The sequence below is a fragment of the Melanerpes formicivorus genome, unplaced genomic scaffold (genome assembly GCF_026170545.1).
Source record: "Melanerpes formicivorus ecotype bairdi unplaced genomic scaffold, bMelFor1.0.p_v2 SCAF_14, whole genome shotgun sequence".
Lineage (NCBI taxonomy): Eukaryota > Metazoa > Chordata > Aves > Piciformes > Picidae > Melanerpes > Melanerpes formicivorus.
This window is the reverse complement of record NW_027142366.1, coordinates 17223086-17247346: the sequence shown is the minus strand read 5'-3', so window position 1 is coordinate 17247346 and position 24261 is coordinate 17223086. Positions and strand designations below refer to the sequence as shown.

Below are 24261 nucleotides of genomic sequence, written 5' to 3'. Positions count from 1 at the left end.
AGATAGATGGAAAGAGTTCTGTTCTCCAAAATCAGTTTCCAAATGTGTTGGAATTTCCTTTTAATAGGAATTCTTGAAAATCTGCTCCTCATTGTGAAGCCTACTGACAACTTCTTCCAAATCCCCTTCTCTGGAGTGCCTCACCCAAAGCAGATGGCAGATTTCAGGCAGTTTCACTCATGGGGCAGCTCTCAGCATTGCTCTGCTGAGAGCATGGGGCAGGGGCTCGCTGTTTGCTGTGTGGCTGGTTGGATTTTCCTCTAACAGTGCTTTAGCTGTTTGGGAGCCTGGCTGTACTCGAGCCCATGGACACATCCTGGGCTGCATCAAAAGAAGGATGGCTGTCAGATTGAGGGAGCTGATTCTGCCCCTTTGCTCTGGTGAGGCCTCACCTGGAGTACTGCACCCAGGTCTGGAGGCCTCAGTACAGGAAGGACATAGACCTGATGGAGAGGGCCCAGAGGAGGGCCATGAAAATGACCAGGGTGCTGCAGCATGTGTGCTACAAAGACAGGCTGAGGGGGCTGGGGGTGTTCAGCCAGGAGAAGAGAAGGCTCCAGGGACACCTAATGATGACATCCCAGTACCTGAAGGGGGGCTGCAAGAGGATGGAGAGAGACTGTGCCCAAATGCCTGCAGTGATAGGATGAGGGGCAATGGCTTCAAGCTAGAGATGAGCAGATTTAGACTGGATGTTAGGAACAAGTTCTGCACCATGAGGGTGGTGGAACTCTGGAACAGGTTGTCCAGGGAGGGAGGTAGTCGAGGCCCCATCCCTGGAGATCACAGTCTCACAGACTCACAGTATAACTAAGGTTGGAAGAGACCTCAAGGATCACCGAGTCCAACCTATCAACACAGACCTCATGACTAGACCATGGCACCAAGTGCCACATCCAATCCCCTCTGGAACACCTCCCGGGATGGTGACTCCACCACCTCCCTGGGCAGCACATCCCAATGACGAATGACTCGCTCAGTGAAGAACTTTCTCCTCACCTCAAGTCTAAACCTCCCCTGGCACAGCTTGAGACTGTGTCCTCTTGTTCTGGTGCTGCTTGCCTGGGAGAAGAGACCAACCCCTTCCTGGCTACAACCACCTTTCAGGTACTTGTAGAGAGCAATAAGGTCTCCCCTGAGCCTCCTCTTCTCCAGGCTAAACAATCCCAGCTCCCTCAGCCTCTCCTCACAGGGCTGTGCTCCAGACCCCTCCCCAGCCTTATTGCCCTTCTCTGGACACCTTCAAGTCTCTCAATGTCCTTCTCGACCTGAGGAGCCCAGAACTGGACACAGGACTCAAGGTGTGGCCTAACCAGTGCAGAGTACAGGGGCACAGTGACTTCCCTGCTCCTGCTGGCCACACCATTCCTAATGCAGGCCAGGATGCCATTGGCCCTCTTGGCCACCTGGGCACACTGCTGCCTCATGTTTAGGCAGCTGTCAATCAGCACCCCCAGGTCCCTCTCAGTTTGGGAGCCCTCAGCCACTCTGACCCCAGCCTGTAGCTCTCCATGGGGTTGTTGTGGCCAAAGTGCAGCCCCTGGCACTTGGATTTGTTGAATGCCATCCTGTTGGGCTCTGCCCATCTGTCCAGTTGGTCGAGGTCCATCTGCAGAGCCTTTCCACCCTCTAAGTGACTAACATCTGCTCCTAACTTGGTGTCATCTGCAAACTTGCTGGTGACTGACTCGACCCCCTCATCCAGATCATCAATGAAGATGTTAAAGAGGCTATTCAAGGTGAGGCTTAATAGGGCTTTGGGCAGCCTGATGTAGTTGAGGATGTCCCTGCTGACTGCAGAGGGTTTTGGACTGGATGACCTTTGCAGGTCCCTTCCAACCCAGCTCATTCTATGATCCTGTGATGCTGTGACACACGCAACCCAGCGCGGGTCCCCGCTGCTTGGCACGACAGCCTCTGCCTGGGAAGGACCACAGCCCTTTGGGTCACACCCCCAAACTGCACCCACACAATGGGAGCACTTTGCAGCAAGGCAGAGTGTCAATAATCTCATATCAGAATGACATAGCTTATTTTCCATGTCTTCTGATACCATCTGGACCTCTGGGGAAATATCTGGAGCGGGCTGGCAAATCCCCAGAGCACACATCTGAAAAGCCTCCTTCTGAGAAGGCCAGCAAAACAACAGTTGGAGAGGGCTGATTTCACAGGCTGACTTCACTTGGAGCAGTGAAGCTCCTCAGCACTTTGCTTAGCAGGGTCATGCTTTTTTTCAACATCTCTGACAAAACTCGAGCTCTAGACAGAAAACACAACTGCCTTTCAATATGAAGAGCCTCAACAAGAAGGCAGATCGTTTCATCTGGGGCCTTGCTTACAGAAACTCTTTGTCTGAAGTTGTCCCAGAGCTGCATTAGCTCATTGCAGCAAGCAGCCAGCTTCAGTGGGCACCCAGGAAGCATCTATGCTCAGGACTGTTTTGGGAGTCTGAGCCCAGTGGCTCTTTTGCTCAAAAGTAGGTCAGATCTTACTCCTGTTCCAGTGAGAAAATGACAGCAAGCTCCAACCCAGGATTTCCAGGAAACAAGAAGAAATTGTTGCTTCAATTTCATGGAATCATAGAATCATCTGGGTTGGGAGTGACCTCCAAAGGTCATCAGTCCAAACCCCTCTGCAGTCAGCAGGAACATCCTCGACTAGATCAGGCTGAGGTAGATCAGAGCCCTATCGAGCCTCACCTTGAATATCTCCAGGGATGGGGCCTCAACCACCTCCCTGGACAACCTGTTCCAGTGTTCCACCACCCTCACGGTGCAGAACTTCTTCCTAACATCCAATCTAAATCTGCTCTGCTCTAGTCTGCCCCTCATCCTATCACTGCAGGCCTTTGTAAGCAGGCTCCATCCTTCTTGTAGACCCCCTTCAGGTACTGGCAGGCTGTTATTAGGTCTCCCTGGAGCCTCCTCTTCTCCAGGCTGAGCACCCCCAGGTCCCTCAGCCTGTCCTGGTAGCAGAGGTGCTCCAGTTTCTGGAGAGCCTGCCAGAGACAAGCTCCTTGGTACTCAGGCTCATTCCTCTCCTGACTTCATCATCCAATTGATGACTCAGATCATGAAGTTTTGTTTCCTATTGCTACCTGAGATTTCCTGTTTGGGCTCTTCCCAGATGCAGTAAGAAAGGTTCCCACAGAGATATTTATGGACATATCACTCTAGCTGCTAAACTGGTAATTGCTCAGGCCTGGGGCTGAACATCCTTTCAGCTGAATCAGTGGTAGAAGAATGCAGCACACACTGTGGAAAACCAACTGCTCCCCCACCATGCTGGCACCTCTGGAGTGGTGATGTGCAGCCAGATGATGTTAGACTTTGTGATCCCTGGGGCTGAGTCAGCAGCACTACTGGATGCTGCCATCTCCACCTTCCCCGGTCCCCGGTATGCCCAGCTCTGTGCTGGCAACCTCCTGTCCTTCAAACACTTCTTGCAGAGATTGAAAAGTTCAGCTTGGATCCTCCTGGGGGTTGCTGAGAATTTACATTGCCAGAGGCATTTTGTGTGGAAGTGTCCATTTAGAAGCAGCAGCAGCAGTCCCTGTGCACAGCACAGTCTGTACGAGCAAGAAGAGCGGTGCACATGAGGCTGGAGGCAAACCTCAGCTCAGCACCCAGCCTGAATTGCTGGCTTATGCTGGAGGTGTGTCTCTGTCCCAGTACCCTGGGGTCCCTCCCACATGTCCCAGTCATGCCACTGTTCAAATGGCAATGGGGCTGCTGCAATGAGCCCAAAGGACGTGTGCAGACCTGGGACTTGGAGCATTACCCTGTGGATCCACCAAGCAAGGTGTTAGGTCACCCATCAAGCAAGGTGTTAGGTCACTCATCAAGCAAGGTGTTAGGTCACCTTTGCTAAGCAACTGCAGCTGCAACTAGGTCCAAACTGCAGCTTGGTAAAGACACCAAAATATTTGTCCTCTCCACAGCAACCACATGGAAAGGCTGATGGTGGGGATAGGCTCATTTCCAGAAAGGAGGGATCCACACTTTGCAGCACAACATGGTGGGGATGGCTCCCCTCTGCCTGGGCAGGAGGCCTGGTGCAGGGCTTATGGGCACCAACATGCCTCATCTCCCTGCCTGCAGTGCCTGTGCCCCTCATCTCTGGTGTCTGAGCCATCAGATCCTTCCACATTCCTGCCACCGTGGCCGCTGCAGTAAGGAGACGTTTGCAGCCCACGGCCAGGCTCAGGTGTGAGCACTGTTGTTCATCTACAAGTAACCACAGCTGAAAGAGCAAATGCTCCAAGAACAGAAAGGGACCCCTTGCTGCCAGGAAACCACATCTGAGCTCATTTACAGCTGACCTACCACAAATGATGGTCTGTGCAGTCATCAGGCAGCTGTGGTGGTCAGAATGTCAGCCTTGCTGATTGAATAATTCCGTTTGAGGACAGTGTGAGCTTGCCAGCATGGTGTGTGCAACCACTGCAGAGCATGGGCCACTGGAGCAAAGTCCTGCTACTACCAGCTGGGTGGGAAAGGCCATGAGGACCCAGCCTGCTCAGATATAACGTGTGAGCTGAAATGATGGTGGCACTGTGGGAGAAATATGCCCATATCCAATAACACAGGGGTCCTTCCTCCCCCAGAGGTTGTGGGAAGGCTCCCTGGTAAGAGGCAAGTCATTTTAGTCTGGAGACACCATGGATGTGAAGCTATTCTGGGTTCCCCCTCAGGAGCTGAGCAGCAAGCATGACTGCAGGGACTGCAGGGCTTGCAGACACCTTGTGGGCCTTTTCCAGCAAAAGGCCATGGAAGAGGCCAGGAGGAGAAACCATACTGCTGGCAGTCATGCAGAAGCCACAGATGGTGGAGAAACCACATAACCAAAGGCTGGCCTTGAGAAAACATCCTGATCACCTCCCTCTGCAACCAGGAGCCACCACTGGCCCGCTCACAGCAGTCTTTTCCATGAGCTTTCACAGAGCCAGGGGTGTCTTCTCCTTGGTAAATCCTCACCAGGGACATCCTGCCACCCCAAACTGCTTCCCAGCTGAAAAGCACCTGGACAGTCCTATGCTCCTGGTCTTTCCTATGCTTCTCCAAAGCATGATGGAGCTGAGAACATACCAGGAAGGATCCATGGGTGCCAGTATGAAGGTGGCATTGTGTTGAGCAAAGTTTGTCCAGTTTGCCTGATTTCTCTGCTGTAAATGAACCTAAGAGCTGAAGGGCAGCTTTGTCTGGTTCCCCCTGTGTCTTCCTGGAGGTTTGTAGACAAGGCATTGACTCTCTTGATTTCAGGGAGTATAATCACTTCCATGGCTGCTGGCAAGGGTAGGAGCTGGCTGCCCTCAGTGCTCAGTAGCTTGAGGCTGAGTATTTGCTCCATTGCCTTGGAGAGAGCAGGAATTACTTACTAGGGAAAAGATCCTCATTACTGCTGGAACATGTCCCAGGGACCAGTGACCTCGAGAGAAAGCAAATTTGGTGGAAAACCCAACAGCAGAGGTGAAAAGGCCAGCCTGGTGATGGGGTCTCTGCCCAAGCCTTGCCCCACCAGGCTGGTTGGGGTGCTGCCAGGCTGGGGGCCGCCGCAGGAGCGGGGACTCCCCACAGCGGCCTGTGCCCTGTCGGGGCTCGTGCCTGGGCTCCAGCCCTGCTGCTCTGCAAACAGGAAGCTGGCAAGCAGCTGCTGAATAACTCATTCTGGGGAGTTTGTACCAAACTGGCTTTCAACTCCTGAATGTGTAGGAAGGAAAACGCCATGAATACGTCTTTGTGACCAAGTTTGGCACCAGCCACCCTCTGCAAGAGGGACAAGAATGTGGCCATTTAGAGGGGAGGCAGCTGCCCTTTAAGAAGTGAAATGATCCCTTCCCTTTCCTGCAAGCCTTTATTCAGGGGAGAATAGGAAGGAGACAGTGAGCAGCTTCTTTCTCTTGGTGGCACTGAGGGCTGCAATCCAAGGCGTGGATGCTGGAGCGCAGGAGGAGCACTCCAAGGCAGATGCACAGCCCAGCCATGAGCCCAGCTGGCTGCTCCCCCTCCTGCAGCCTGCTTGCTCCAGGAGCAGTGAAGCTCCAGGGCTGCCCTTTGCTGGGTGATTGTGTGTGCCCTGGGGCTCCAGCAAAACATCTGCCTGCCTCCTCCACAGGGCTTGGAGGGGTTTTGGAAGCCAGCAGTTTGGAAGGGTCTGCCCTTTGCTCAGACCATTCCCCACCCAGTTTTGGAGCAGGCTCTGTAGGTTCCATGGAAATGGACTCTGTCCAGGCGGTCGTTGGTGGGGTTTGTCTTGGAAAGGTTTGGCTGTTTTGTGTGAACAACACGAAATCCAGGGGCCTTGCAGCAATCTGGAATGAAGACACACTCTGTTTTAGCAAATCCTCCAGGGAGGTAGCCTTCTGCTTTGTGTCTGGTTGAAGCTTTGCCCACGTTCAGTGGCACATTTGTCCCATCCAGTGCCGGAGGGAGCAGGCCTCGGGGGCAGGCAGCCTGGGCTCTGAGAGGACAGCTTGGCCGCGCCTATACCCAAACCTTTTCCAGAGGGTGACTTAGGAGTTTTCTGAAGGACTTGCTCTGGGAGCTCACAAATCCTGCAGCAGTAGGAAGCTGCAGATGATTTCAGAATGCTCCACGTGCCAGGAAAAAGGCAGAAGAAGCAAGGCCCCTGTTTGTCAGCTGGCGGCCGTGAAAGCCGGCGGCTCCACTGGGATCGTTCGCTCCGAGTGAGGACTTGTATTGCAAGAGATGCTTGTAATGAAGTGTAATAAATGCAGGGATCTTGGGTGGGAGTCAAGATTAACAGTTGCTTTCTTCTTGGGTTTCATGACTTTCTTGTCTTCCCCTGGCTTGGCTTTTTATGATTGGCATAAACAGAGTATTGGTTAAAACCTTTGCTGGCAGCTTCCTCCTGGATTGCATCAGGAGAGCTGTGGCCAGCGGGTCAAGAGAGGTGATTCTCCCCCCTCTATGCTGCTCTCATGAGACCCCAAGCTGGAGTACTGTCTCCAGTTCTGAAACTCCTATTACAAGAAAGGTCTGGAGGTGCTGGAAGCTGTCCAGGGAAGAGCCATGAGGATGATCAGAGGGGTGGAGCTGCCCTGCTATGAGGACAGGCTGAGAGAGTTGAGGTTGTTCAGTTTGGAGAAGGGAAGGCTCTGAAGAGACCTTCTTGTGGCCCTCAGTATCTGAAGGGGGCTACAAGAAAGCTGGGGAGGGAATTTTTAGGGTGTTAGGTGGTGACAGGACTGGGGGGAATGGATCCAAGCTACAGGAGGGTAGATTTAGATTAGATTTTAGGAAGTAATTCTTCCCCATGAGGGTGGTCAGACACTGGCACAGGTTGCCCAGGGAGGTGGTGGAAGCCTCATCCCTGGATGTTTTTAAGGTCAGGCTGGATGTGGCTCTGGGCAACCTGATCTAGTGGAAAGTGTCACTGCCCATGGCAGGGGGGCTGAAACTGGATGGTCCCTGAGATCCCTTCCAACCCTGACAATTGTGTGATTCTGTGTGATTCTTTCTACCATATCCTATGGAAGGTCTGGAAAGACAGAGACAGCTCCACCAGGTCAACAGCAGCTCCTTTAGATCCTAAACTGAATTACAGCTTGGTGTGTTTTTAAGGATGTTTGTAGGCTCACTGTTGATGTGGTTTCACTAACCCTTCTGTTCCTGTTTGCATAGCACCAATGTCTCAGTGCATGTGCCCTGAGGCAGCCCAGTTTGGGTCCTCAGCAGAGGGGAGAGGTAGAGAAGCTGGAGAGCCCAGTGAAGGGCCATTGGGATGGCTGGGGCTGGGTAGGAGAGGCTGAGAGAGTGGCTTTGCTCACCCTGGAAGACAAGGTGGAGTGGATTGAAACCCACCTTGCATGGCCCATGGCAGGGTACAGGGACTCTCTAAGAGCCAGAGGCCATGGAAGTGACAAGGGAAAGTGGCTGCACAGAAAGATGAGGCTCTTCCCTGTGAGAGCAGTGCAGCCCTGGGACAGGACCCAGCAGGGTGGTAGGACCTCCATCCTCAGAGGTCTTCAAGAGGTCTTCAAAACTCAGCTGCAAGGTCACACTTTAGACATGTCTGTAACAGAGCTCATAAAACCTGTGGAAGATGGTAACCCATTCCTCTCCCTTGGTTGCTTTTTCAACCTGAAAATCAGGAATAACACAGAAGGACCAGAGCAGCAAAGCAGGAAGCAGAGGGAGAAGAGCAACCACCTCTCCAGCCATACCTTTTCCCATTCACTGAGCAGAGCAGCAGGACCCAAAAAAGTTTATATCAGAACCCACAAAACTAAATCACTTGGAATAGTTCTGGCATTAAATATGATTGCTCCCTAGCTCTGACTAACCAGGGGTACATTAGAATAGAATAGACTAGAATAGACTAGAATAGACTAGAATAGAATAGACCAGGTTGGAAGAGACCTTCAAGATCATCGCGTTCAACCTATCATCCAACACCACCTAATCAACTAACCCATGGCACCAAGCACCCTGTCAAGTCTCCTCCTGAACACCTCCAGGGATGGCAATTCCACCACCTCCCCAGGCAGCCCATTCCAGTGGGCAATCACTCTCTCTGTGTAAAGCTTCCTCCTGACCTCCAGCCTGAACCTCCCCTGGCGCAGCCTGAGACTGTGTCCTCTTGTTCTGGTGCTGGCTGCCTGGGAGAAGAGACCAACCTCTGCCTGTCTACAACCCCCCTTCAGGTAGTTGTAGACAGCAATAAGGTCACCCCTGAGCCTCCTCTTCTCCAGGCTAAGCAGCCCCAGCTCCCTCAGCCTCTCCTCACAGGGCTGTGTTCCAAGCCCCTCACCAACTTCGTTGCCCTTCTCTGGACACACTCCAGCAAGTCAACCTCCTTCCTAAACTGAGGAGCCCAGAACTGGACACAGGACTCAAGGTGTGGCCTAACCAGTGCAGTGTACAGGGGCAGAATGACCTCCCTGCTCCTGCTGGCCACACTGTTCTTGATGCAGGCCAGGATGCCATTGGCCCTCCTGGCTGCCTGGGCACACTGCAGGCTCATGTTCAGCCTACCATCGACCAGCACCCCCAGGTCTCTCTCTGCCTGGCTGCTCTCACCCACTCTGACCCCAGCCTGCAGCACTGCATAGGGTTGTTGTGGCCAATGTGCAGAACCTGGCACTTGGATGTGTTCAATCTCCGGCCCTTGGCCTCTGCCCATCTGTCCAGCCTGTCCAGGTCCCTCTGCAGAGCCTCTCCTACCCTCCAGCAGATCAACTCCTGCCCCCAGCTTGCTGTCATCTGCAAATATGCTGATGATGGACTCAATGCCCTCATCCAGATCATCAGTTTAGCTGTTGCAGGAGAGTGGATTTGTGTCACTGAAACAGACAGAGTGGAATTTACTTGGACATTTCAGCCTGTGCTAAAACTGTTCTTAAGGATGGGTTTAAAGATTTTCTGGGTTTACACAGAGCTCTGTTATTTAAGCCCAGCAAGTTCTTTGCAATCTTGGTGCCAGTAAGTGAATGATTTTCTGTCTCCTCACTGAGTTTCTAGCACATCTCTGCTCTGTCTTCAAAAAAGTAGCTTATTTCTGACAGGCCAACCAAGATCCCTCAGTGCTTTTATGAACTCCTTTAGTTCAGCTATGAGTAACTGGCCTGGAAATGTGTATTCATGTATGTATTTACTGATTACATTCAGTTCTCTTTGAGTTAATGTAGGAATTTGCAGGTGGTGATCTGCCACTCTGCTCTGCTCTGGTAAGACCTCACCTGGAGTACTGCATCCAGGTCTGGAGCCCTCAATACAGGAAGCACATGGACCTGATGGAGCAGGTTCAGAGCAGGGCCAGGAAAATGCTCAGGGGGTTGGAGCACCTCTGCTACAAGGACAGGCTGAGGGAGCTGGGGTTGCTCAGCCTGGAGAAGAGAAGGCTCAGGGGAGACCTTATTGCTGTCTACAACTCCCTGAAGGGAGGTTTTAGCCAGGAGGGGGTTGGTCTCTTCTCCCAGGCACCCAGCAGCAGAACAGTAGGACACAGTCTCAAGCTGCACCAGGGGAGGTTGGATGTTAGGAGGAAATTCTTCATAGAAAGAGAGACTGGCCATTGGAATGTGCTGGCCAGGGAGGTGGTGGAGTCCCCATCCCTGGAGGTGTTTAGGAAGAGACTGGATGGGGTGCTTGGTGCCATGGTTTAGTTGATTAGATGGTGCTGGGTGACAGGTTGGACTTGATGATCTAGAAGGTCTCTTCCAAGCTGGTTAATTCTATTCTATTCTATTCTATTCTATTCTATTCTATTCTATTCTATTCTATTCTATTCTATTCTATTCTATTCTATTCTATTCTATTCTATTCTACTGTATTCTATTCTACTCTATTCTACTCTAGTCTATACTACTCTATTCTATTCTACTCTACTCTATTCTATTCTATTCTATTCTATTCTACTCTAGTCTATTCTATATTCTATTCTACTCTATTCTATTCTATTCTAATCTATTCTACTCTATTCTATTCTACTCTATTCTATTCAATTCTATTCTACTCTATTCTATTCTACTCTATTCTATTCTATTCTATTCTACTCTACTCTACTCTACTCTACTCTACTCTACTCTATTCTACACATACCAGTTTGAATGCAGCCCTGTCTGTGCCTCTGTTCTGCCAGCAAGGGTTGCTCAGAGGCTTGGCGACTGCGCTGCGCCTGTGGCCGCTTTCGGAGAGTCCTGCTGTGCCTCTTGGAGAGAAATCTGCCTAGTTTTGAAATTCTGAAGCAATATTATTTCATCTCTTGCCAACAGTGGATTGAAAAACGATAAGAGCTTTTCAGGCTACACAACAGATACTTGGGGAGTTTCAGCTTGCTTCTTCCATGACGTTTTTATTCCTTCCATATGAAGCACACATACATGTAGAGAGGTGTGTGCTAAAAGCTCCTTTTGTGTGTGTGTGTGTTGAAATAAACTGGGGGGGGGAAGGAAACCATTCTGCTAAGTGACATTTCCTAAGTATTTTGGAAATAAATAGCCTCCTGTGCACATGCTTTTCATCCTTTGGATTTTGTTCAGTTCCCCCCAATGGGCTGCTCAGCATGAAAATTGCCATTTAGATCCAAACAGATTTGCTGGGTGAAAGGCAGTTGAACAAATAAATATCCCTGTAAGGGCTGGCCAGAAAAATCCTACTTTTATGTTATTTCCACTCCTCCACCTTCTTCTGGCACTGCAAGCGCACACATTCCCTGTGGCTAGAGCGAGGAATGATCAATTGAAGTTAATCTGGGCAGAAAATGAAGGGGCTGGGTTTCGATGTGATTCCCTTGTGCTCTGCTGGGCAGCAGCTCCGGTGGCCATAAGCAGCCTGGGGGGGTACCACCATTGCCCCAGATTCTCAGCATTTTGGCTCCTCTCTTGCTTCATCTCCTGCTTTGGGTCGCCAGCTCCACATGGACTCACTGACCATGCCTGTGGAGTGAATTTTCCATCCTGGTTTCACAGAATCACAGAATCACCATGGTTGGAAGAGACCTCAAAGGTCATCAAGTCCAACCTGTCACCACAGACCTCATGACTAAACCAGGGCACCAAGTGCCACATCCAGTCCCCTCTGGAACACCTCCAGGGATGGTGACTCCACCACCTCCCTGGGCAGCACATTCCAATGGTGAATGACTCTCTCCGTGGAGAACTTTCTCCTCACCTTGAGCCTGAACTTCCCCTGGCGCAGCTTAAGACTGTGTCCTCTTGTTCTGGTGCTGGTTGCTTAAGAGAAGAGACCAACCCCCTCCTGGCTACAACCACCCTTCAGGTACTTGTAGAGAGCAATAAGATCTCCCCTGAGCCTTCTCTTCTCCAGGCTAAACAATCCCAGCTCCCTCAACCTCTCCTCACAGGGCTGTGCTCCAGACCCCTCCCCAGCCTTGTTGCCCTTCTCTGGACACCTTCAAGTCTCTCAATGTCCTTCTTAAACTGAGGGGCCCAGAACTGGACACAGGACTCAAGGTGTGGCCTAACCAATGCAGAGTACAGGGGCAGAATGACTTCCCTGCTCCTGCTGGCCACACTTTTCTTGATGCAGGCCAGGATGCCCTTGGCCTTCTTGGCCCCCTGGGCACACTGCTGGCTCATGTTCAGCTGCTGTCAGTCAGCACCCCCAGGTCCCTCTCTGTTTGGCAGCTCTCCAGCCACTCCGACCCCAGCCTGTGGCTCTGCATGGGGTTGTTGTGGCTAAAGTGCAGCACAAAGTGGGGCCAAAGTGCAGCACAATGTGGTTTGGACTGGATTAGCTGTGGATGAGGAGAGTGGAGCTTGGTTTTATTTTGGGGCTTCAAGCGCTGGTTTAACATGCAGTCCCTGCTCCACGGGCAGCCCTGCAGGCCTGCTGCCAGCTCAGCCTGCAGCACAACCAGCACCCTGCAAGGTGCATGGAGTCACAGGGCTAAATTCACCTCTGTGTCCCTGCTTGACTCTCTGAAATCCTGCATCATAATGTCTGCTGCTGCCTGAGGGCGACAGAAGCTTCTAAAGACTTTCTGCCCAGTGCTGGGATTTTGAACTTCCTGTAAATTGAGTGGGTTATAAGGGACTCAGGTTGCAACATTGCTGCTTGTTAGCAGAGTCTTATGGGTTGGTTTGGGGTTTTTTTGAAGCAAAAGGTATTTAGTTTGCACTCCAGAAAGTGTCAATATTTCCTTTGCAGGTCAGCAGTCAGCAGCTTGGCAATGACTTGGAGAAGAGTGATCTGAACTCCCAACACTTTGTGCCAACACTCTAGATTGATTAGCACCCATGGGGCAGGGGAAAGGGTGCTGCTGGGTGCTCAGAGCAGTCAGTGCTGCTCTTGCTGGTGTGAAGTTGGGGCAGGAAGTGGCAATGTCAGCTGTACTTGCAGGAGCTGCAGGGCAGCAAGCAGGAAGAGAGGCCCTTTTCTGTGGCAGCTCTGGTGAACAGATCCCATGGACCCATCCCACTTACGTCCACAGGGATCCTCCTTGCTTATCAGGCTGGGGATGACAAGCTGAACTACTGGTGGTGGCCAGGAATCAGATTTGTTCCCTACTGAGGGGATGCAGGTGATCTCCAGTCTGCTCTGGAGATGCATTCCCCAAGGGAAATCCCCATCCTCTCACTCCTGGCAGTTTCCCGTCTGGGTCATGGCCAAGCCACTTGCATTTGAAACTCCATGGTGCTTTGCTTGGGTTTCTGCGATATTAATCCACCCCAGAAGAAATCCCAGTCCTTTCTGGACCTCTTCCCTGTTTGCTAGGACAGCTGCCAGAGCTGTGCCACTGCATCATGTCAGCACAGGAGGCACTGCAAAGCCTGTGTGTTTGCAGAAGGCAAGGGAAGCTCTGCTCTCCCCCCGGAGGCTGCAGCTTGCTGGGTAGTGGGATGCTTTCTTGGCCTAAACCCTGAATGAAGCAGGCCAAAATCAAATTGTCTGTCTAGATTACCAGTAATCCAGATAAAAATAGACCTCTGTGCTCGTGGTATGTCTCAGCTGTCCTCACATAACTGTCAGGCAACGCACGCAGGCAGCAGGAAGGTGATGGAAGAGCTGCTGGGAGCACTGCAGAGCTCCCCGGTGCCACGTATCCAGCGGTGGCCACGAGCACGGGCCAAGACCAGCCTGGATAATCAGTGTACAGTGCAGCCACAGTTAGTACCTGATGCCACAGGATCCCTGCTCCAAGAAGCGTGGCTCACCCAGCTTGGAAGGAGCAGCCAAAGCAAGCTGCAGCAGGAAAAGCTCTGCGCTGACGAATATTGATTTCCTTGGGTCCTAACCATGGCTTGTGGCAAGATCAGAGTTTCTAACGGCTTTCAAGCAGAGGGAGGAAATTCCAGTTTCCAGCAGAGAAGAATGAAACAAATTTGTGTAATCACATGTTCACATTGAACATAACAAGCACCAGAAGAGAGCTCTCCTTCAGCTGATCCTCAGAAGCCAGGTTACAAGCAGAAGTACTCACCGTAAGCATTCACAAACAAGGCTGTCGGGCTGGATGAACTGCTGTGGACCAGGACTGCTGGGTCCTCAGCACCAAACTGCTCCTGTTTACCACCCTGTGCAGGAGAGCAGCAACAGTCAGAAGTGGGCCTTAAGTCACTCTGTTCCATGTATTTTAGGCTGATAGGACTCAGTGCACTGAAAAAGAAACACTTGGTATTGATGAGAGTGAGGAAGGAATTTTCTTGTCCAGGAGGGTAAATTTTATCCAACTAAGTGCAGATGCCTGCAGCTGGATCAAATGAATCCCACCCCACAGTCCCAGAGGGGCTGGGCAAGGCAGCACTGGAGGAGGGAGACCTTGTAAGATGGGTCTAGTAGTTCTGTATGCAAGCGTGTTTGTTACACAGGAGTAAGAAATGAGGTTTCAGTGATTTCAGTGACAGAGCTTTGTTTGCCTTGCAAAATGCACGTACTCTTAGCAGGAGGAAAGAGCAAGGGTGGGTCGGAGTCACACTCTGGCTGCAGAGCGAGTGGTCCCTCCTGGGAGATGCTGGAGGGCCCCGCGAGTTCATCTCCGCTCTGTTACGTTACTGGACACTTCTTTTCCTTGTTTATGTGGTAGAAACATCTGAAAATAATTTGTGCCTCTTAAGCACAGGGTTCAATTTGCAATTTGGTCTCCTCCTCAGCCAGGACTAGCTGAAGCTGCTCTGTGTTTGCTCATTAGCTAACAAGACACAATGTAGTTAGCAGGGCTCTCTCGGGGGGCTGCCTTCAGAGCGTGGTTCTGTTGCTGTGCGTGGGCGAGGCAGGGGTGGGTGCGGTGCTGATGAGCTCACCCTTCGCAGGGAGCGCCGGCCCCTGCCACAGCAGCTCCTGTGCGGCCCAACTGCTCTCTCGCACAGGTCAGCAGGGGGGGTGCAGCAGGACAGCATTGAATAAGGGCCCCATACCCCTGTAACTAATACAGTAAGCATCTGCAGCTGTGGGCTGGGGACCTGCTGAAGAAGGATGTGCATGCTGCAGGGTCTTGCTGGAGCTCTAGCAAACCTCTGCGTGAGCAGTACTTGTGAGCAATACAGCCTGTGAGCAATACATGCTGACCGATGCTCTGGAGAGAGCTGATGGAGAGATCTTCGGCAAGAATCCCAGGACAAAGGCGAGGACGGCTGAGCAAACGAGGTGGGAGGATGCCATCCAGAAGAGGAAAGTGAGCTGGGAGGAAAGAGCAAGCTTTGGGAAGGGATGATGCTCTAACCACATGGTCGAAGGAGGAGGTGTGAGGAACTTGATGTGAAACACAGAACTGAGAGCAGGGGGAATGAGGCAAAGAGCAGGTAAAAGGCAGTGAAACGGTCCCGAAAGAATGAGGTACCTGAGAACCACACAGCTAATGACAGCCGAGGGGCTCGGCAGTGCAGGCACTCCGAAGCTGGAAAGGGGCCGCGCCTGGCCCAGCTACCGCTGTGCCCCACGCTGAGCCTGCCAGCAGCGCCGGCCCGGGGGCACCGCACACCCCCGGGCACGGCCGCTGCAGGAGCCGGGCGCTCCGGGCAGCGGAGTTAGCAGCAGCCCGCGGGCCCGGGGCTAACGGAACCTGGCGCTAAACAGTCACGGCGGCTGGGCCGTGGTGGGCTCTGCACGCCCGACAGGCGCTGCCCACCTCCGAGGCGGACCCCAGAAGCGCTTCGGGGAGGCGGGGGACTCCGGGATGGGGCTGCGGGGGCCGCGGGCGGGCCGGTGGCTTCCGCCCGGCGCGGCACATTCCTGCACCGTGAGTCAGGGCGGCGGCGCGGCGGGATGCGTCGTCCCGCTGCCCTCGGCTCTGGCAGCTCTCTGGCGGGATTCACGCCGCCGATCCCGGCTCCCTTCCCGTCACCCATTTGCATGCCGCAGCTGTGAATGGCGTGCCCGGCCGGCCGGCCCCTGGCACGGGGGAGGAGTCTCCGCGCCCTACCCGGGCCGAGCTCGGCGGCGCCGGTTCCTTAAACCTCACTGGGGGGTGGCCCGAACCGAGCGGCGCCGCGCCGCTGCGCTTCACCCGCCTTCACGGTGAGTGCGGGGCCCGGAGGTGGTGGTGGGGAACCAGGGAGGAACGGCGGGGGGCTGCCCCGGGGCACGGCGCACACGTGAGTTGCGAGCCCTATCCCGTCCCGTCCCGGGGCCCGGCAGCCTGAGCCGCGGCTCGGCAGCCCCCTGCTGGCGGCCCGGCCGTGAGGGGCAGCCCCTGCCGGCGCCGAGCGCGCCGCCCCAGCCGGGCCGGGAGCGGCCCGCGGCGGAGCGCGGGGCAGGGCCGAAGCCCCGAGGTCGGCGGCCCCGACCCTTGACAGCCCTCAGAAGATGGCTCCCCGCCGGGCACCGCCGCCCGCCCCGTGAGGTGAGGAGAGGCGGGGGGCGGCTTTCGCTCGTGTGCCGGTGCCTCAGGTGGGAGCCGGCCCTGTCAGTGACAGGCAGAAGTTGGACCTGTGCGGTTTTGCGTCCCCTGGCTCCTGTGGGTCTTTGGAGCTTGGCGAGCCCGGTGCCTTCGGCTCTAGGTGTGTGTGCATGGCTCGTTGCAGCTGGGTCAAGTCCACGCTGGAGCAGAAAGGCCACTCCGCTTCCATCTCCTGCCACGCGTTCCCACTCACCCCTCCCCTGATGCTGGCACCGGTGTTTTGGCAGCCACTTCCGAGCAGATCTGGTGGAAAACATAACACTTTGTGCATGGAGAGGTTGCTTCTCCTCTGCACCGAGTCCCTTAAGTGACTTCTCACTCTGAAGCGGGGGATCAGAGCAGCCCAACATGAGCTCTTGCAGGATTGCACCCTTGGTGCTGAGTCCTCTTGAGCTCGTCAGAGAGTGACCTGACCTCCCCTTACTTGCCCAGCTGTGCCCCTTGCACCCTTTTTGACTTGCACTTTTCTCTCGTGTAGCTCAGGAGAGCTGAGTGGCAGCACAAATGTGTTTTGCCTGGTGCTTGTCCTTGTGCATGCCTCGGTTCTGGCTGCTGATTCTCTTGCAGGTTGGCTTTGTGGTGGGATGCAGAGTGTTGGTCAGGGATGTCTCCAGGCTGGGTCTTGAAGTGAGCAGGAAGTTGTTTCCTTTCTTCCTGTTTTTGTCCCCATGGCTGCAGATTTCCTCTGGGAAGAAAAAGCTGTACATTCTGCAGTAAAGGAAAAAATAGTCACACGTAGTGGGAAGGGACAGGGCAGCAAAGCTGAAGGTGCTTCTGAATGAAGCATGGGATGAGGAAGGAGCGCAGGCTGTTGACTGCAGTAACGCTGCTGCAGCTGCAAAGTTGCTGCCTTTGTGCTGTGACCACAGGGGTGGAAAAGGTCCACGTGGGACAAAGTGGGGAGCAGACTTTTGGAAGGAGAATTGGATTCCACTCCTGTGCGTGGATGTATGTCGCTCTCCAGCTCTTCTCTCTTGGTTGGTCCAGGGCTTGCAAGGGGAGGTGGGATAATCTCTGTTAGATTGGTTGGTGTAGTTGGAAAGAAGAGGTGAACGTGGAGATGTCCTTCCTTCAGGATTTGGTTGTTAAAAGGCCCTTGTGTGCCTGAAAGCTTGTCTGCTTTTTTTCTCCCTCCTTTTTATTTTTAACCCCCTGTTGCTCAAATCTAAAATCCTTCTCCCCTTCTGCGTCCCTCTTGTGTTCTTAGATCCTTGTGGTCACGCAGGGCGGCCCAGGCCTTCCCTGCCCACGTGTGGGCAGGTGAGGACCCCGTGCTGTTCCCGAGCTGGGACCCTGCCAGCCTCCCAGGAGGGGCTGTGGGTTTATAATGGGGGAAGGAGCTCAGTTATGGTCTGTGTGCTCATCAGTGCTGAGCCCACCTGCAAGGCAGGAGCTCTCACTTGTGGTCATGTGTCAGTGGTGTGCCTGCTTCTCGGTGTTCCCATGAAAGGAGGTTAATGCTGCACGGTGTAAAAGCAACTCCCACAAAACTAGTTTTGCTCTGGGACTTCCCATGACAGGCTCTTTCTTTTTTTTTCTTTTCTAAGCAATACACTTGCAAGGGCTCAGCCTACAAACTGGCTTTTCAGGTTCTGGGGAAAACCATGGGCTGGCCCTGGTCTCAGGAATGTCTTGCTCAGTGCTGGGTAGGCTACAGCCAGAGTGATGAACGTTGGATGTGGAGAGCGCTGCTCACGAGAGCAGAGCAGGCTCCTCTTCCCCGGCAAGCTGGTCCTTCCAGTGGCTTGGTGCTGAGAGCACATGGCCCTGATGTGTCACCTCGGTCCAGAGCTAACGTCCCGTGGAGGGGGCCGGCCCCTCCTCACTGGACTTGGCAGATGGCTCCTTTCGCTTTCCTGGCAGGGAGTGCAAGGAGGCTGCAGCTGAGTGAGGTTGCCAGGCAGAAATAGGAATTCCTTTTGGGGTCATCAGTCCTGTTCCTCTGGAATCCAGAACCAGAGAGTAGCCAGCAAGTCCCAGCACGTCCCCTGAGAGAGGCAGGGTCTGCTGAGCGTGGCATGATAGGACAGTTTATTCCGGGCACGGAGCCTGCGCGCTCAGATAGCATTGCTAAGGGTTTGCTTCCACTCGCTGTGTTGGATCTCTCTGTGGTGCAAATACAACCTGGGTAGTGCTGGAGGCCTGGGCTGGGCAGCATGACCAGGAGTCCCAGGATGTCTTCCTTTTCCATTCAGTGCACCCAGGAGAAAGGTTGGCAAGAGCCTTTCTTTCTTTCCCCATCCCATGTCCTGCTGGGGATGCTGCCTGTGGAGCAGGACTGACTGAGGTGAAGATCCTGAGGTTTCTCTATCTTCTGTCTTAGCTTTAATCCAATAGAAGAGTCTGATAGAAGTCTTCCCTTCTGGTTGTTGCCATTTTCCCTTAGTTATGTCTGGAGGCTTTGGCATCTTGTGGAGACCATGCACCCTTCTCAGAGGCTCCAGCATTAATTGTGACCCAACATGACACTTCTCTTGATGCTGTTCCTGCAGCCACCTGCCTGCCACCAGCCTGTGACCTATTTCAATAGAAACACTTCAAACTCGAGGAGGAGTTCCTTCCTCAACATTTTCCCTGAGCTCAGATGTGGATTGTTTTCCTTTCTTTTCTGCTGAAGAGGTGTTGGGCTCCAAGTCTGGCTTGATCATCATCATCTAGTTTGAATGCAGGGGACATGAAATGTGCAGAGCTCACACTGTTGTTAGGTTCCCTCCCTGCTGCTGGGCATGGACTTGCTTCAGTTTTAAGCAACCCACAGAAGGTCTGTGTTGCATCCTCTCTGCTCAGAGATGCAACCTGAATTTAGTGATGTTCGTGCCTGGGTGATGGGTAACATGGCACAGTGCTGCTGGAAAGCAGAGTGCAGATGGTTTCATTCTTCAGAGAAGGGGCAGGCCTGCTGTCCAGGGTCATGCAGGTGGTTGCCTCCCCAGGTGGTGGAGTTTTTTATTGCTTTGTGGTTGGCTGTTTTGTTTTGGGGTTTTCGTTATGGCCTTTGTGTTTGTTTGTTTGGTTGGTTTTGCCTTGTTGGGAGCTAGCAAATGAAGCAATTGAACTGCTGGGTGTTAGGACCTATTGCTTACTTCACTGGTGCTCTGTCACTCCTCTCTGAGGTCAGCACCCACCATGCAAGTCATAGGAAAATAGTTAGAAGGGACAATCCTACCCTGCAGCTATTACTCGCAGGAGATTAGGGAGGCACCAGGGAAGATGCACCCTTGGAAGGAAATGGATCTCTGAGACAGCATTTCTCATGGTCATGCTGGCAGCTCTGTGTCCTTGAAGAACCTCAAGCAGATTCAGTCTGTGATGTCTGCTCTTGCCATCCAGGCCTGCTTGCATGGAGCTGTGGAGACCCTCACTCCAGTGCAGCAGACAAGGCTTGCCTGCCAACCTCTCTGTTTTCATAGGCAGGCTCTTCTGTGCCATAGGGATGGTGTAGGGACAATCCTTGAGAGAGCAAGGGAGCAGTGAAAAGTGTCTGTGCTGAGACTGTTATCCAGGTTAGTTAACTTCAAGGATTTCTGATTGTTTGCTCTTTGTTGTTTTCTTTTTTCCCCTGTCCTGTTCATCTAGCTGCTGTCCAGGACTGCTTGAAGCCCACCTCTCATCACATCCCTCATACCTGTTTCAGGCCATGCTGCTGCAGGACTGAGGAGGTGGGAATTTCTAGTGTGTGTTGGGCTGAGGCCACAACAAGCAAACTGGTGGCTGAGGTTTTGCACAAATCATGTCAAGTATGGTCAAATCCTTTAGAGTACCAAACAGAGCTTCTCCTTCATGTTAATCTGAACTGACACCTAAAGCTGGGGAGTGTAAGTTGCATTGCTTGTGCACTTTGTATGCTGCAGAGACAGCAAACAGCAGATTGATGTGGTGACATTTCCTTTGGGTGCCCTCTTCAGCTGTGTAGATCAACCATTTATTGGAAATAGAATTAGAACTACTTTTTGCTTACTATAAAACATCCTTAGCTATTGCCATGCAGGCCTGAGCAGCAGATTTCTTTCTGAAATGCTGGAGCAAAGCTTTAGCGACAGCCAGCCAGCCAGACTTTGCCTTAGTAATCAGAGCATCTCTAAAACACAGTGATTATTAGAGGAAATGTAATTTCTTCTGGGTGAGCTAAGAAGCATCATTGCAAAATACTTCCCTGGCACAGCACAGCCTTCCCAGGGGGAGAAGAGATATGGAGGCATGCCCGAGCTTGCCTTTTCTGGAAAGCCTACCTTTGCCTCCTCCTCCCCTTCCTGTTTCCCCTTCGCTGAGAGACAGCCCCAGGCTCGGCTGGTCAGCAGCAGTCTCTGCTTTGAAAGGTTTTTTTTTCCTTAGCAAAGGAACAATCTAGATGAGGTCATCCTGAAGCTGTGCAGGACGTTGCTTTTACTACTCTGCAGGTCCAGCACTTACTTGGCTTTACTCGGTGGGAGTTACAGCTGCTTGACTTTTAGTGTTTTGGGGGTAGATGAATACAGCTTCTGGATTTCAGGAGCTGCTGCCCTGCAGCAATCAGCACACAGAGGGTACCCTCCTCTGTTGCTTGAATCTTTAAAGCTCAGTGCTTTAAAGAGAACTGGAGAAGACAGCAGGCTGTGAGTTGTGCTGCCAAAAAGTGGGAGCATACCTTCCTGGGAGGACAGTGAGAGAGAATCATTCACTCATGATTCTCACAGAATTGTCATGGTTGGAAGGGACCCCAAGGATCATCCAGTTCCAACTCCCTGCCCTGCTCAGAGTCATTTCCAGCCTGGCTTTAAAAACATTCAGGGATGGGGCTTCTACCACCTCCCTGGGCAACCTGTTCAGTGTCTCACCACTCTCATGGTGAAGAACTTCTTCCTGACATCTAATCTAAATCTTCCATCCTCTGGCTTGGATCCATTCCCCCCAGTGCTATCTCTACCTGACACACTAGAAAGTCCCTCCCTAGCTTTCTTGTAGCCCCCTTCAGATACTGGAAGGCCACAAGAAGGTCTCCTCGGAGCCTTCTTTTCTTCAGACTGAAGAACCCCAACTCTCTCAGCCTGTCCTCATAGGAGAGCAGTTCCAGCCCTCTGATCTTCCTCATTGCCCTCCTCTGGACACGTTTTCCTAGGAGTGTGGTTCTCCTAGGCTTGTAAAGTTTTCTGCTTGAGCTCATTCGGAATTGTGGTTATTTGTGTTTGGGTTATAAATAAGGTGGAGCATTGTGCAGGCAGGAGTGTACACGTGTGCACACACTTCCAGAGTGAGACCAGCTCTTCCTGCAGCTGCTTCCCAGAGAGAGTAGGGGATGGTCAGCATCCAGCACTAGCAGAAATCACAGAATCAGAGTGGCAGGCTGGCTCTCCTGCATCCCTCATCCCTGGCTGGATCAGTGAATACATAGGAAGAGCAGCTCCAGCCAAACCAGTCTCCTGCTCTACTCAGCTCTGGTGAGACCCCACCTGGAGTACTGCCTCCACTTCTGGAGCCCCTATGACAAGAGGGATCTGGAGGTGCTGGAAGGTGTCCAGAGCAGGGCCAGGAGGATGAGCAGAGGGCTGGAGCACCTCTCCTGTGAGGACAGACTGAAGGAGTTGGGGCTGTTCAGTCTGGAGAAGAGAAGGCTCCCAGGTGACCTCATTGTGGCCTTCCAGTATCTGAAGGGGGCTACAAGAAGTCTGGGGAGGGACTGCTCAGGATCTCAGGTAGTGATAGGACTAGGGGGAATGGAATGAAGCTGGAGGTGGGGAAATTCAGGCTGGAGGTGAGGAGGAATTTCTTCCCCATGAGGGTGGTGAAGCCCTGGAATGGGTTGTCCAGGGAGGTGGTTGGGGCCCTGTCCCTGGAGGTGTTTAAGGCCCAGGCTGGATGAGGCTGTGGCCAGGCTGATCTAGTGTGGGGTGTCCCTGCCCATGGCAGGGGGGTTGGAACTAGATCCTTGCGGTCCCTTCCAACCCTGACTGACACTATGCTACTATGCTCTGAGTCCTTGGCTGTTGAGTTGTTCCTTTGAGGCATCTCCCCTGGGCCTTGCTGCTGTGGGTGTTATTGGGGGATGCACGCTGGTGGATGCAGGATGCACCTTGCCAGGTGGAGAAGGCAGGTGTGTGACAGTGAGCAAGGCTGCTCTCACTTTGAAAGGAGTGCGCAAGGAGAGCTGGGCCTGAGAGGCTCAGATGCTGCAGCTTCCATCCTTCCTGAACACCAAGTCTGTCTTCTGGTGTGGCTCCAGCAGTTATTGTTATTTCCTCTGGAGATATTTTTTTGTTAAGGTTGCTATTGAGTGTGGGTTTTTATGTAACTTTCCATAGGAAATGTTGTCATTTGTGGCAGGTTTGATCTCCAGTTCCAGTGAAGTTTTTATTTAGCACAACAAACCCTGATTCTTAGCTGCTTTCAGTACCCAGAGCCTTGGCCATGGAGGTTGGGTGGCTTTTGGCCTACCATAATTTTTGGTTTGGGGTGTTGTGATTTTTTTTTCTCTTTGGTTTTAGGGGAGGTTGCTAGTTTGGGCAATTCCTTTTCCAGCAGTTTATTGATGCTGTCTCTCCTAAATGAACAAATCCTCAAGGAGAATGTGCTGCCCAGGGAGGTGGTGGAGTCACCGTCCCTGGAGGGGTTCAAGAGGGGATTGGATGTGGCACTTGGTGCCATGGTCCAGTCATGAGGTCTGTGGTGACAGGTTGGACTTGATGATCTTTGGGGTCTCTTCCAACCTTGGTGATACTGTGAGCATTATTTTACCAAGGAAGCTGCTCCTGAGCTGGGTGCACTGGCATCAGCTGTTCCAAAAGCATCCAGACCAGCGTTTCGTGCTCTCCAGTGTTGCCTTCCCAGCTTTCCTTATGGTACTTGGGATGAATATGAGAGCTGGTAGGGGGGGATTAAAAGCCCTACAAATGCAGAATTTCACTGAAAACAAAAACCAAAGCAAATTGAGTTTGGGTTTTGTTGGGTCTGTCTTTTGTTTTCTAATGGGGGGTCATGGCTGCACTTAAAAAGCATTTCTGGGTGGCTAATTGGGACAACGACCGTGTCCGTGGGACGTGTGGATCAGCCAGTGCTTCACAGTGCTTCTATTCTACTAGAAATGAAAATAAACCCAGAGCTGGGTCTTCTGGAGCCCCATTGAATTGTGGCTGTGAGTTAAATGTGGACTAAAATAGTTTCTGTGGTCACTCTTTCCTGCTTCTTTGTTCGTGAGGAGCTGGAGAACGTGCAGACCCAGGCAGAGCACTGAGGCGACTGTGCGCGGAGGCTGCTGGGGACCCCAGAGTGCCAGCACAGAGCGCTCTGCCAGCACGGCCCAGCGCTGCCAACCCTACAGGCATCTGTGCTTACCTTTGGATGGGTGCAAGAACAAGGCTGGTGTGGATGATCCTTCCTCTGGATGCACCTGCAGTGCTGGCACTCAGTTGTTTCCTCGTGGAGTTGTGAACGTTTGTGTTGGTAATGTGATTATGCTTGTCCTCCACTCTGGCTGTGCCACTGGACCACCAGTAGTATCCTGGCTCCCTGCATGGACATGCTGAGATGCATCAGCAGTCTGGTAGCTGGTCATGGTGCAAAATAGCTCCTTTTGAGGATGAGGGAGTGCTGGCTCCCCTGCCTTCCCTAAGGAATGAGAGTGCTGGTCAGTGCTGGCTTCTCACCTGGCTGTGCTTGACGTGCTGTCACTGCAGCTGTTAGCAGACAGCACACCAGTTCATGCCCAGGTGTAACCTAGGAGTGGAGAGCTGTGGTCATGGCTGGTGGCAGTGTGGCTGTTACATGTGGTGGCTGCCAGTGCTCTCCCTGCAGAGTTGCAGGAGGAAGCAGAATGAAAGATGTTAAAGTACTCTAGAAGGTTTTCCACTGCTCCCCCTTCGTTGCTGATTGTGTTCTGTGCTCACTGTTCACATTCCTGGTGTCTAGGTAGGTTGTAGATGACTTGGTATTTGGTTTACTTTAGAAGGTGGAGTTGGATGCTGATCTAGA

General features: G+C 52.7%; 1 protein-coding gene across 5 annotated transcripts in view; it reads left to right on the top strand.

The window, feature by feature from the left end:
* The window catches only part of RHBDF1 (rhomboid 5 homolog 1), a 64439-nt gene that overhangs the window by 9975 nt on the left and 30203 nt on the right, over positions 1–24261 (top strand). The window contains exon 1 of one of the 5 annotated variants that reach the window (XM_068147219.1): positions 14970–15068. The exons of 1 other annotated variant lie outside the window; for it this stretch is intronic. In XM_068147219.1, the coding sequence (XP_068003320.1) occupies positions 14983–15068 (86 nt within the window). In that variant the 5' untranslated portion in view covers positions 14970–14982. Of the gene's footprint in view, positions 1–14969; positions 15069–15768; positions 15939–16225; positions 16264–19959; positions 19980–24261 lie in introns of those variants that run through there. 3 more of the 5 variants (XM_068147220.1, XM_068147222.1, XM_068147221.1) reach the window with 3 other exon arrangements.